The 13,269-nt window shown below is 46.9% G+C and overlaps 1 protein-coding gene across 2 annotated transcripts in view; it reads right to left on the reverse strand.

The window, feature by feature from the left end:
- Positions 1-7,991: 7,991 nt before the first annotated feature.
- LOC148523426 (zinc finger protein 169-like) overlaps positions 7,992-13,269 on the reverse strand; it is a 36,713-nt gene continuing 31,435 nt past the window's right edge. The window contains exon 6 of one of the 2 annotated variants that reach the window (XM_088473308.1): positions 7,992-9,925. In XM_088473308.1, coding sequence (XP_088329434.1) covers positions 9,180-9,925 — 746 coding nt within the window. In that variant the 3' untranslated portion in view covers positions 7,992-9,179. The remainder of the gene's footprint in view (positions 9,926-13,269) is intronic. The other variant, XM_088473310.1, reaches the window with a different exon arrangement.

A 13,269-nucleotide genomic window follows, 5' to 3' on the forward strand; every position in this document is an offset into this window, starting at 1 on the left:
CTTCCCATTAGAATGTAAGCTCTCATGAGCAGACCCCTCTAGCCTCTTGTTTCTCCCTACTTATACTTTCATCTACTCCTTAACCATCAGGTCACCTAAGACTTCTTCCCTGTTGATAATTTGAGTGTTATGATCACTAATGTAGCTATGTATAGATAGTAAGATTATGAGCTGGGCCTTCCTACCACTATGTCTGTCTGTTAATACCCAATTTTTTTCTAAAAAAATTTCCAATTGTGAAGCACAACGGAATATGTTGCCCTATATAAGAAACTGTTAATAAATAAATAAATAAATGTATATAAACCTTGTCCTTATCCTGCATTGTATTGTATTGTAAGTCACTGGTTTCACTTATTTGTTTATGTACTAAGTAAGACAATGAGGAACACTGGTGGCACCATATAAAGGATAATAATAATAATAATAATAAAACTATCCTCTCCAAATAACAAAGCATAAAGTTATGAGACAATCCTAGGGGACACTGTTGGCATGAGGACTGTAGCACCAGTAGGGTTACCACGTTTTTATTTTCAGATTCCCAGAGAGGGGGTGTGACAAGGGGCATTAATAAAAGTGTAGTAGGGTTACAAGCATCTTATTTCTCAGATTTTACATGCCCCTTTATATGCTAACTCAGTGGTTCTCAAACTCTGTCCTCAGGATCCCACACAGGTCACGTTTTCCAGGTCACCCAGCAGGTGCACAGGTGTATTTATTACTCACTGACACATTTTAAAAGATCCACAAATGGAACTAATTATTTCACTTCTGATTCTGTGAGATCTGGAAAACATGCACTGTTTGGGGTCCTCAGGACAAGAACATGGGTGCCCTCATATGCCGTTAGAGCCCCTGCAGCCACCTCTATATGCAATCGGAGCCTCCTCAAGCACCTTATAAGCCACCAGACTTCTCTTTTATGTCAGCAGCCCCACATGTCCATATACATGACACCAGAGCCCCCTCATGTCTCTTGTGTATCATCCCTCCTCCACATACCCCATTATTTGCCTGTGCCCACTCATCCATATTTGCACGCCAAAATTTGTTAGAGCCCCCTTAAATGCCACTAATGAGCCAGAGCCTTCATGACGCTTTATTTTCCAATGATGTGCCAGAGCCGCCTCAAGCCATCGCTATATACCATCAGATCAGAGCCTTGGCTCCCTTGCCTTACCTCATTCCTTCTGTCCTCTTAAGCACAAAGTGTGTAACTGTAGTGTGTACCAGGGTGCCATCGCCAACTCCCTGAGACAATTAGTGGCAAAATAAACTGTCACAGTCCTTGACGTGTTTCAGTGGGAGAAGCAGGGTCCCCAGCAGCACAGAGTATATCAGGAGATGAGTGATGTGTTAGTGAGGACAGGGCTCCATGTGACAGGGGCAGTGACATGATGTGAGGAGGGGAATGGGGGCAGCAGGAAGCCACAGACTGAGAATTATATAGTGGGAGGAGCAGGGTCCCCAGCAGCACAGAGTATATCAGGAGATGAGGGATGTGTTAGTGAGGACAGGGCTGCATGTGACAGGGGCAGTGACATGATGTGAGGAGGGGAATGGTGGCAGCAGGAAGCCACACACTGTTATATAGTGGGAGGAGCAGGATCTCCCAGCAGCACAGAGTATATCAGGTGAATGTCAGTGAGGACAGGGCTGCATGTGACAGGGGCAGTGACAGGATGTGAGGAGGGGAATGGAGGCAGCAGGAAGCTACAGACTGAGAGCTATTTAGTGGAAGAAGCAGGGTCCCCAGCAGCACAGAGTATATCAGGAGATGAGTGATGTGTTAGTGAGGACAGGGCTCCATGTGACAGGGGCAGTGACATGATGTGAGGAGGGGAATGGGGGCAGCAGGAAGCCACAGACTGAGAGTTATATAGTGGGAGGAGCAGGGTCCCCAGCAGCACAGAGTATATCAGGAGATGAGGGATGTGTCAGTGAGGACAGGGCTGCATGTGACAGGGGCAGTGACATGATGTGAGGAGGGTAATGGAGGCATCAGGAAGCCACAGACTGAGAGTTATATAGTGGGAGGAGCAGGGTCCCCAGCAGCACAGAGTATATCAGGAGATGAGTGATGTGTTAGTGAGGACAGGGCTGCATGTGACAGGGGCAGTGACATGATGTGAGGAGGGGAATGGAGGCAGCAGGAAGTCACAGACTGAGAGTTATATAGTGGGAGGAGCAGGGTCCCCAGCAGCACAGAGTATATCAGGAGATGAGTGATGTGTTAGTGAGGACAGGGCTGCATGTGACAGGGGAAGTGACATGATGTGAGGAGGGAAATGGAGGCAGCAGAAAGCCACAGACTGAGTATTATATAGTGGAATAGGGGTGGCCAACCCGTGGCTCAAGAGTCGCATGCAACTCTTTTGTGTCTCCCTTGCGGCTCCTGGCTCGGCATGCCCCCAGTGGTCCTAAGAATGCAGGTCTCTGAAGCAATCAGACTAAAGAAGCCTCTGATCGCATCAGAGGCCAGCGTTCTCAGTAATCCAGTGCGCGGGTGACATCATGACATCACCCGCGATGTGAGGAGCCCGCACGCCTGATGGATCCAGCAAGCAGCCGAAGCGGTAGCAGCAGCGGGACTCTGGAGCCCTGACAGCGTGGAGCGATGCCAGCATGAAGACAGGTAAGTTTCTTCATAGGGGTGTAGGCAAGGAGGGGGAGCTAGTACTGGGAGCATTGCTTAATGGACACAACAAGTGGAATTGGAGAATGGACACAACTACTGGGAGGCACTGGCTTGTTTCTGTGTATGATACGTGGACCTGGCTTGTTTCTGTGTATTTATGTGGATCTGGCTTGTTTCTGTGTATATATGTGGATCTGGCTTGTTTCTGTGTTTATATGTGGATCTGGCTTGTTTCTGTGTATTTATGTGGATCTGGCTTGTTTCTGTGTATATATGTGGATCTGGCTTGTTTCTGTGTATATATGTGGATCTGGCTTGTTTCTGTGTAGTTTATTTGGACCTGGCTTGTTTCTGTGTATATATGTGGATCTGGCTTGTTTCTGTGTATTTATGTGGATCTGGCTTGTTTCTGTGTATTTATGTGGATCTGGCTTGTTTCTGTGTTTATATGTGGATCTGGCTTGTTTCTGTGTATTTATGTGGATCTGGCTTGTTTCTGTGTATTTATGTGGATCTGGCTTGTTTCTGTGTATATATGTGGATCTGGCTTGTTTCTGTGTTTATATGTGGATCTGGCTTGTTTCTGTGTATATATGTGGATCTGGCTTGTTTCTGTGTATATATGTGGATCTGGCTTGTTTCTGTGTATATATGTGGATCTGGCTTGTTTCTGTGTTTATATGTGGATCTGGCTTGTTTCTGTGTATATATGTGGATCTGGCTTGTTTCTGTGTATATATGTGGATCTGGCTTGTTTCTGTGTAGTTTATTTGGACCTGGCTTGTTTCTGTGTATATATGTGGATCTGGCTTGTTTCTGTGTATTTATGTGGATCTGGCTTGTTTCTGTGTATTTATGTGGATCTGGCTTGTTTCTGTGTATTTATGTGGATCTGGCTTGTTTCTGTGTTTATATGTGGATCTGGCTTGTTTCTGTGTATTTATGTGGATCTGGCTTGTTTCTGTGTATTTATGTGGATCTGGCTTGTTTCTGTGTTTATATGTGGATCTGGCTTGTTTCTGTGTAGTTTATGTGGATCTGGCTTGTTTCTGTGTATATATGTGGACCTGGCTTGTTTCTGTGTATATATGTGGATCTGGCTTGTTTCTGTGTATTTATGTGGATCTGGCTTGTTTCTGTGTTTATATGTGGATCTGGCTTGTTTCTGTGTATTTATGTGGATCTGGCTTGTTTCTGTGTATTTATGTGGATCTGGCTTGTTTCTGTGTATTTATGTGGATCTGGCTTGTTTCTGTGTGTTTATGTGGATCTGGCTTGTTTCTGTGTATTTATGTGGATCTGGCTTGTTTCTGTGTTTATATGTGGATCTGGCTTGTTTCTGTGTATTTATGTGGATCTGGCTTGTTTCTGTGTATGATACGTGGACCTGGCTTGTTTCTGTGTATTTATGTGGATCTGGCTTGTTTCTGTGTTTATATGTGGATCTGGCTTGTTTCTGTGTATTTATGTGGATCTGGCTTGTTTCTGTGTTTATATGTGGATCTGGCTTGTTTCTGTGTATTTATGTGGATCTGGCTTGTTTCTGTGTATATATGTGGATCTGGCTTGTTTCTGTGTATATATGTGGATCTGGCTTGTTTCTGTGTAGTTTATTTGGACCTGGCTTGTTTCTGTGTATATATGTGGATCTGGCTTGTTTCTGTGTATTTATGTGGATCTGGCTTGTTTCTGTGTATTTATGTGGATCTGGCTTGTTTCTGTGTTTATATGTGGATCTGGCTTGTTTCTGTGTATTTATGTGGATCTGGCTTGTTTCTGTGTATATATGTGGATCTGGCTTGTTTCTGTGTTTATATGTGGATCTGGCTTGTTTCTGTGTATATATGTGGATCTGGCTTGTTTCTGTGTATATATGTGGATCTGGCTTGTTTCTGTGTATATATGTGGATCTGGCTTGTTTCTGTGTTTATATGTGGATCTGGCTTGTTTCTGTGTATATATGTGGATCTGGCTTGTTTCTGTGTAGTTTATTTGGACCTGGCTTGTTTCTGTGTATATATGTGGATCTGGCTTGTTTCTGTGTATTTATGTGGATCTGGCTTGTTTCTGTGTATTTATGTGGATCTGGCTTGTTTCTGTGTTTATATGTGGATCTGGCTTGTTTCTGTGTATTTATGTGGATCTGGCTTGTTTCTGTGTATTTATGTGGATCTGGCTTGTTTCTGTGTTTATATGTGGATCTGGCTTGTTTCTGTGTAGTTTATGTGGATCTGGCTTGTTTCTGTGTATTTATGTGGATCTGGCTTGTTTCTGTGTATATATGTGGACCTGGCTTGTTTCTGTGTATATATGTGGATCTGGCTTGTTTCTGTGTATTTATGTGGATCTGGCTTGTTTCTGTGTATTTATGTGGATCTGGCTTGTTTCTGTGTTTATATGTGGATCTGGCTTGTTTCTGTGTATTTATGTGGATCTGGCTTGTTTCTGTGTATTTATGTGGATCTGGCTTGTTTCTGTGTATTTATGTGGATCTGGCTTGTTTCTGTGTATTTATGTGGATCTGGCTTGTTTCTGTGTATTTATGTGGATCTGGCTTGTTTCTGTGTATTTATGTGGATCTGGCTTGTTTCTGTGTATATATGTGGATCTGGCTTGTTTCTGTGTATATATGTGGACCTGGCTTGTTTCTGTGTATTTATGTGGATCTGGCTTGTTTCTGTGTATTTATGTGGATCTGGCTTGTTTCTGTGTATATATGTGGACCTGGCTTGTTTCTGTGTATTTATGTGGATCTGGCTTGTTTCTGTGTATTTATGTGGATCTGGCTTGTTTCTGTGTATTTATGTGGATCTGGCTTGTTTCTGTGTAGTTTATTTGGACCTGGCTTGTTTCTGTGTATTTATGTGGATCTGGCTTGTTTCTGTGTATATATGTGGACCTGGCTTGTTTCTGTGTATTTATGTGGATCTGGCTTGTTTCTGTGTATATATGTGGACCTGGCTTGTTTCTGTGTATTTATGTGGATCTGGCTTGTTTCTGTGTATTTATGTGGATCTGGCTTGTTTCTGTGTATATATGTGGATCTGGCTTGTTTCTGTGTAGTTTATTTGGACCTGGCTTGTTTCTGTGTATATATGTGGATCTGGCTTGTTTCTGTGTAGTTTATTTGGACCTGGCTTGTTTCTGTGTATGTTATGTGGATCTGGCTTGTTTCTGTGTATTTATGTGGATCTGGCTTGTTTCTGTGTATTATATGTGGATCTGGCTTGTTTCTGTGTATGTTATGTGGATCTGGTTTGTTTCTGTGTATGTTATGTGGATCTGGCTTGTTTCTGTGTATGTTATGTGGATCTGGTTTGTTTCTGTGTATGTTATGTGTATCTGGCTTGTTTCTGTGTATAATACGTGGATCTGGCTTGTTTCTGTGTATAATACGTGGATCTGGCTTGTTTCTGTGTATTTATGTGGATCTGGCTTGTTTCTGTGTATTTATGTGGATCTGGCTTGTTTCTGTGTATTTTATGTGAACGTGGCTATGTCAGTGGTTTCTATATTGCGCTAGCTTTTCCTTTCACTTCAACAGTGAAAAAATTACATTGGGAACATTATTTAAATTGTAAAATGTGCTGGGCTCGCCTCCAGTGTGACTAAAAACAGGAGTGTGACACAAGGTAATGCTCCCGCGAATGTCATACCAAAGGCATGCGCACAAAAATGGGGCGTGACCATGTGACAGCTAGGCCACGTCCCATTTTTGTGCGTGCGCTTTCCATCGACTCTTCAACTTGACCACAGATATTTTTTGGCTCTTTGCCTCTGACTGGTTGGCCATCCCTGGGAGCAGGTATCCCAGCAGCACAGAGTATATCAGGAGATGAGGGATGTGTCAGTGAGGACAGGTCTGCATGTGACAGGGGCAGTGACAGGATGTGAGGAGGGGAATGGGGGCAGCAGGAAGTCACAGACTGAGAGTTATATAGAGGGAGAAGCAGGGTCCCCAGCAGCACAGAGTATATCAGGAGAGGAGTGATGTGCGAGGACAGGGCTGCATGTGACAGGGGTAGTGACATGATGTGAGGAGGGGAATGGAGGCAACAGGAAGTCACAGACAGAGTTATATAGTGGGAGGAGCAGGGTCCCCAGCAGCACAGAGTATATCAGGAGATGAGTGATGTGTCAGCGAGGACAGGGCTGCATGTGACAGGGGCAGTGACATGATGTGAGGAGGGGAATGGAGGCAACAGGAAGTCACAGACAGAGTTATATAGTGGGAGGAGCAGGGTCCCCAGCAGCACAGAGTATATCAGGAGATGAGTGATGTGCTAGTGAGGACAGGGCTGCATGTGACAGGGGCAGTGACATGATGTGAGGAGGGGAATGGAGGCAGCAGGAAGCCAGAGACAGAGTTATATAGTGGGAGGAGCAGGGTCCCAGCAGCACAGAGTATATCAGGTGAATGTGTCAGTGAGGACAGGGCTGCATGTGACAGGGGCAGTAACATGATGTGAGGAGGGGAATGGGTGCAGCAGGAAGTCACACACTGAGAGTTATATAGTGGGAGGAGCAGGGTCCCCAGCAGCACAGAGTATATCAGGTGAATGTGTCAGTGAGGACAGGGCTGCATGTGACAGGGGCAGTAACATGATGTGAGGAGGGGAATGGGTGCAGCAGGAAGTCACACACTGAGAGTTATATAGTGGGAGGAGCAGGGTCCCCAGCAGCACAGAGTATATCAGGTGAATGTGTCAGTGAGGACAGGGCTGCATGTGACAGGGGCAGTAACATGATGTGAGGAGGGGAGTGGGGGAAGCAGGAAGTAACACACAGAGTTGTATAGTGGGAAGAGCAGGGTCCCCCAGCAGCACAGAGTATATCAGGAGATGAGTGATGTGTCAGTGAGGACAGGGCTGCATGTGACAGGGACAGTGACAGGATGTGAGGAGGGGAATGGAGGCAGCAGAAAGTAACTCTGCTCCTGAGAACATTTGTGTGCAGAATCAGATGACTTGGTACACTGATATGTACTGAAGAACAATCAGAGAATAATACGATTGTCCATATAAAGAGAGAAATCTCACCTGACAATCAGCCGCCTCTCTCAGTGGATCTTCTTCCTGCCGTTTCGCCGCTCACCTGAACTGATGACGGTGCCCGTTTAAATGATATGTAACTTACAATGGAGAATCTCAATTAAACAATACTAAATATATGCAACATCATACAGTACCATGCCCTCAGCCAACCTCTGACTCCCCGGCTGTGGCAGGGCATGATGGGACTTGTAGTTCTAGAACAGGCAGCTCGCCACGGGCGGAGCATTGCGACACGGTTAAGTGTGTAGCGGAGGCTGTTCAATTGCATGGACACAAGGACAGCATTTCACATCAGCGACGGTTTAATACTTTATTATCTTAGTGTCATTATACACTGAACACGCCACTGTCACGTTATTACACGGCGACAGTCCTGACGTGTCACCTGTTGCACAGAGTTTATGGCATTATTTTTGGTGCCTTTAAATAGTTGTGTCACAAAGTGCAGAGCTCCATGAATCGCCTCCCGCCTGTCTCATTACAGGGACCAGACCGGTACTAACGCGTTAGGCGTGTAACTGACATATAATCACGCTATACTCAGTTATAACTCATTCACGCTGTTCATTCAGCCAGTGACGCCCAGCTGTGGAACTGTAAGTCCCAGCGCAGCCAGTCCCCGCCTCGTAGTAGACTCTGGAAGTGAAATTCGTCCTCAGTTTGTTACATATCAGTGACCTGGGATCCTGCACTAATATACACGAGGGCAGGAGGCGGATTATATCACCAGCTTACATGTCTGTACATTGCGCCAGTCACCTGAGGACAGGTACACCGGCTGTGACTTACAGTGTATAACAAGGGGCAATAACCACAGCCGTCGTGTCTATGATGGCGCTGGGAGTAATCACTAATATAAGGAATGGGAATCTTCCCGCAAAGACCCCCGGGGACCGTAGCAGCCACCCACAGCGGGAAAGTCACTTCCCCAGGCAGCTCCTCTGTATCTTGGTTCGAGTCCGAGTTCATTTACCCCCCTCCCAGTAGTCAGTGATCGTCCCTCCTAGGAATAGATGGGAAACACTGAGAGACAGGATCAGTATTCAGTCTTCCTGCCCAGTGATGTGTCACCAAACTCCAGGAGTGCAGCTCAGAGACCTGGTGACCGTTACAGTACAAAACACGGAGACGCAATACAGATCCAACGCGCGGCCGTTACAATGCGGCACGGTTCCCAGGGAGAGCAGTGGTTTTGCTATAATAAGTCTATAAAGAGGTTCCCTCTGGGACCAGCACGGTAGTGTTTTAGCCAGCGGGCCAGACCCCCTCACAACGGAGGCAGCCATTTATAAGATGAGACAATAGTCGTCCTAACGACACACTGGGACCTGGACATCACCATGGTTGGAGTCGCTCCAGGGCCAGAAATGATGCCTTATGGATACTGCTCCAACCGCAAAACGAGGTGCCGGCAGGAGGTGTAGGGGGCACATAATGAGTAGTAGCCAGAGGGGTAACCGCCCGCTGAGAGGTGGAAAGAAGGGTCACAGGGGCTGACTGCTCCAGGCCCCGTCTGAAGCCCCGTCTCCTCTCTCCACGCCCTGTAGGATGTCCTCGACCACGTGTACCCGGCTGTGCATGCGTAGCTGAGACTTGTATATGAACGTCCGATCGCAGCGCGTGCACTGGTGCGGCCGGTCCCCGGCCATGTGAGTGCGCTGGTGTCGGTTGAGGTCGGAGTTCTGGCTGAAGCTCTTGGGGCACATGTTGCATTTGTGGGGTTTCTCCCCGGTGTGGGTCCGGCGGTGGTGGATAAGGTTGGAGCTGTGCGTGAAGGTCTTGCCGCACTCTGTGCACTGGAAGGGCCTCTCCCCGGTGTGGGTGCGCTGGTGGTCCTTCAGCTGGGTGCTGCGACTGAAGCTCTTGGGACATTTCAGGCACTGGTAGGGGCGCTCTCCGGTGTGCGTTCGCTGATGCTCCCTCAGTTGAGTGTTGCGCAAGAATCTCTTCTCGCAATAAGGGCATTTATACTGCTTGAACCCGTCCATGGAGGAGGCCAGGCCTTCCTGGAAACTGCCGGTGACTCCGGGGAGCCCCCAGTCTATAGCGAAGAGATGAGCGCCCTCTTCCGTGGTGACCAGCGGCGGCTGCTGAACGTGGAAACTCGGCAATGATCCTCCCAGGCGGGCATGTTTCTCCTTCTCCTCGTCAAAGTAGCGCAGGAGGTTCCCCACCACCACCTCAGGCAGCGGCTGGCTGCCTGGCATGGTCGGGCCGTGCGGGAGGACATCTGTGTAGGGGGGAAAGCGGGAGACTTTAGTATGACTGAAAACAATACAAAACCGGGAGAGAGCGGCTAACGTACAGCACACGGGGGTCATGGCGGGGTAACTCTGAGCCCCTTACTTATATCTGCCTGGTCATCTCATGTTCTACATCTCCTCCCGGGATCGCAGGTCTCTAGATGCCCCTCAGGGGCCTGATTACCCGGGATGATGTATAATAAATACAACACTTATATTTAAGTGGGGTAATAAGGAAACTAATGGCCACAGCATATGGGGCAGCACAGTGATGTAGTGGTCAGCATTACTGCCCCACAGCACTGAGGTCACGAGTTAAAATCCCCACCAAGGTCCTAACTCTGCAGAGTTTGCATGTTCTCCCCGAGTGCTTCAGTTTCCTCCCACACTACAAAAATATACTGGTAGGTTAATTGGCTTATGACAAAAAACAAACCCTTGTGTGTGTATATGTGTATAGGTGTATATGTGTGTGTATATGTGTGTATATGTGTATATGTGTGTGTGTATATGTGTGTATATATGTGTATAGGTGTATATGTCTATGTTTGTGTGTGTGTATATGTCTATGTGTGTGTATAGGTGTGTGTATATATGTGTATGTGTTTATGTGTGTGTGTGTGTGTATGTGTATATGTGTGTATATGTCTATGTGTATATGTGTGTATAGGTGTGTATATGTGTATATATATGTCTATGTGGTAGGGAATATGGGCTGTGCGCTACACCGGGGCAGGGGCTACAGAAATGTTAATAATAAAGGTGGTTACTCTGACTCTTGTGAATGACACAAAGTTCTCATTTTGTAAGAGAGACCCCAACCCTACGCTCCTTATCTTCTCTGTGTGTGATGTAAATAGTAAGGATACATTTACACAAATAAAATGATAGAAAGCAAAGTTGCTGCAAAGATTCATGCAAATAGTTCTGCGCTGGACGAAACAGACGACTTCGGCCAAATGGCGGGGTACAGGGTGGGAACACGAAACACAAAATGCTGAATATTCTACTCAAACGTTCCCAAGAAGTCGCTGATCTGTATTGTTCTAGCACTTTACCTAGTTTCTGTGAGGAGACAGAGCTCACCATAAAGTCCAGTTCCACTGTTTGCCCTCTCTTCCCCAGAATCCATGTGTCTACTCGCAGGGAAGTCAGGGTAAAGAGACAGTGGGCAAAATTTACTAAGCGGCGGTTTGGTGGCGGTTTCTATTCTGTTCTAAACCCCGGCGGTTTGGTGGCGGTTTCCAGCTTTTTCTAAATGACAGCCCTGTTCTATTCTATAATGTGTTCTGATGGCAGTTTTGCAGCGGTTTTGGCCTTAGTAAATCTGCAAATAGCAAAACCGCCGCCAAGCCCCCGAGGTTTAGCACAGAATAGAACCCACCACCAAACCGCCTGGGTTTAGAAGAGAATAGAAACCGCCGCTTAGTAAATTTTGCCCAGTGAGTCATTGCTGGGGACAGGAGATATTACTGGGCCAGCAATGAGGGATAACATACATCTATGTATAGAACAGACGCCCCACACTGCAGGTCACAGCATAATTCAGGTCACCGTTCCAGGTATTAGCAGAAGATTTACTAAATTCAGCCAAATATATCAGACTGCTCAGTGCCCAAACACATCCCCTTCCCCCTACGTACTTCACACACTCCCTTCCTAGCATGTGCCGCGCCTGGCTCCATATTTACTAACCTGTGCCGCACCTGGCTCCATATTTACTAACCTGTGCCGCGCCTGGCTCCATATTTACTAACCTGTGCCGCGCTTGGCTCCATATTTACTAAACTGTGCCGAGCCTGTCTCCATATTTACTAACCTGTGCCGGGCCTGGCTCCATATTTACTAACCTGTGCCGGGCCTGGCTCCATATTTACTAACCTGTGCCGCGCCTGGCTCCATATTTACTAACCTGTGCCGCGCCTGGCTCCAAATTTACTAACCTGTGCCGCGCCTGGCTCCATATTTACTAACCTGTGCCGGGCCTGGCTCCATATTTACTAACCTGTGCCGCGCCTGGCTCCATATTTACTAACCTGTGCCGGGCCTGTCTCCATATTTACTAACCTGTGCCGGGCCTGTCTCCATTATTACTAGCGTGTGCCGCGCCCGTCTCCATTATTACTAGCGTGTGCCGCGCCTGTCTCCATATTAAATAACCTGTGCCGCGCCTGTCTCCATATTTACTAGCGTGTGCCGCCCCTGTCTCCATTATTACTAGAGAGTGCCGCGCCTGTCTCCATTATTACTAGCGTGTGCCGCGCCAGTCTCCATTATTACTAACCTGTGCCGCACCTGTCTCCATTACTAGTGCGTGCCGCGACTGTCTCCATTATTACTAGCGTGTGCCGCGCCTGTCTCCATTATTACTAACCTGTGCCGCACCTGTCTCCATTACTAGTGTGTGCCGCGCCTGTCTCCATTATTACTAGCGTGTGCCGCGCCTGTCTCCATTATTACTAGCGTGCGCCGCGCCTGTCTCCATTATTACTAGCCTGTGCCGCGCCTGTCTCCATTATTACTAGCCTGTGCCACGCCTGTCTCCATTATTACTAGCGTGCCGCGCCTGTCTCCATTATTACTAGCGTGTGCCGCGCCTGTCTCCATTATTACTAGCCTGTGCCGCGCCTGTCTCCATTATTACTAGCCTGTGCCGCGCCTGTCTCCATTATTACTAGCCTGTGCCGCGCCTGTCTCCATTATTACTAACCTGTGCCGCACCTGTCTCCATTATTACTAGCGTGTGCCGCGCCTGTCTCCATTATTACTAACATGTGCCACGCCTGTCTCCATTATTACTAACATGTGCCGCGCCTGTGTGTACACTATACAATGTAACCTATACCTGTGCTGGGCTGTGTATACACTATACAATGTAACCTATATACCTGTGCTGGGCTGTGTATACACTATACAATGTAACCTATATACCTGTGCTGGGTTGTGTGTATACTATACAATGTAACCTATATACCTGTGCTGGGCCTGTGTGTACACTATACAATGTAACCTATATACCTGTGCTGGGCCTGTGTGTACACTATACAATGTAACCTATATACCTGTGCTGGGCCTGTGTGTATACTATACAATGTAACCTATACCTGTGCTGGGCTGTGTGTACACTATACAATGTAACCTATATACCTGTGCTGGGCCTGTGTGTATACTATACAATGTAACCTATATACCTGTGCTGGGCTGTGTGTATACTATACAATGTAACCTATATACCTGTGCTGGGCTGTGTGTATACTATACAATGTAACCTATACCTGTGCTGGGCCTGTGTGTACACTATACAATGTAACCTATATACCTGTGCTGGGCT

The sequence above is a fragment of the Taudactylus pleione genome, unplaced genomic scaffold, assembly GCF_031769625.1.
Source record: "Taudactylus pleione unplaced genomic scaffold, aTauple2 ptg000134l, whole genome shotgun sequence".
Lineage (NCBI taxonomy): Eukaryota > Metazoa > Chordata > Amphibia > Anura > Myobatrachidae > Taudactylus > Taudactylus pleione.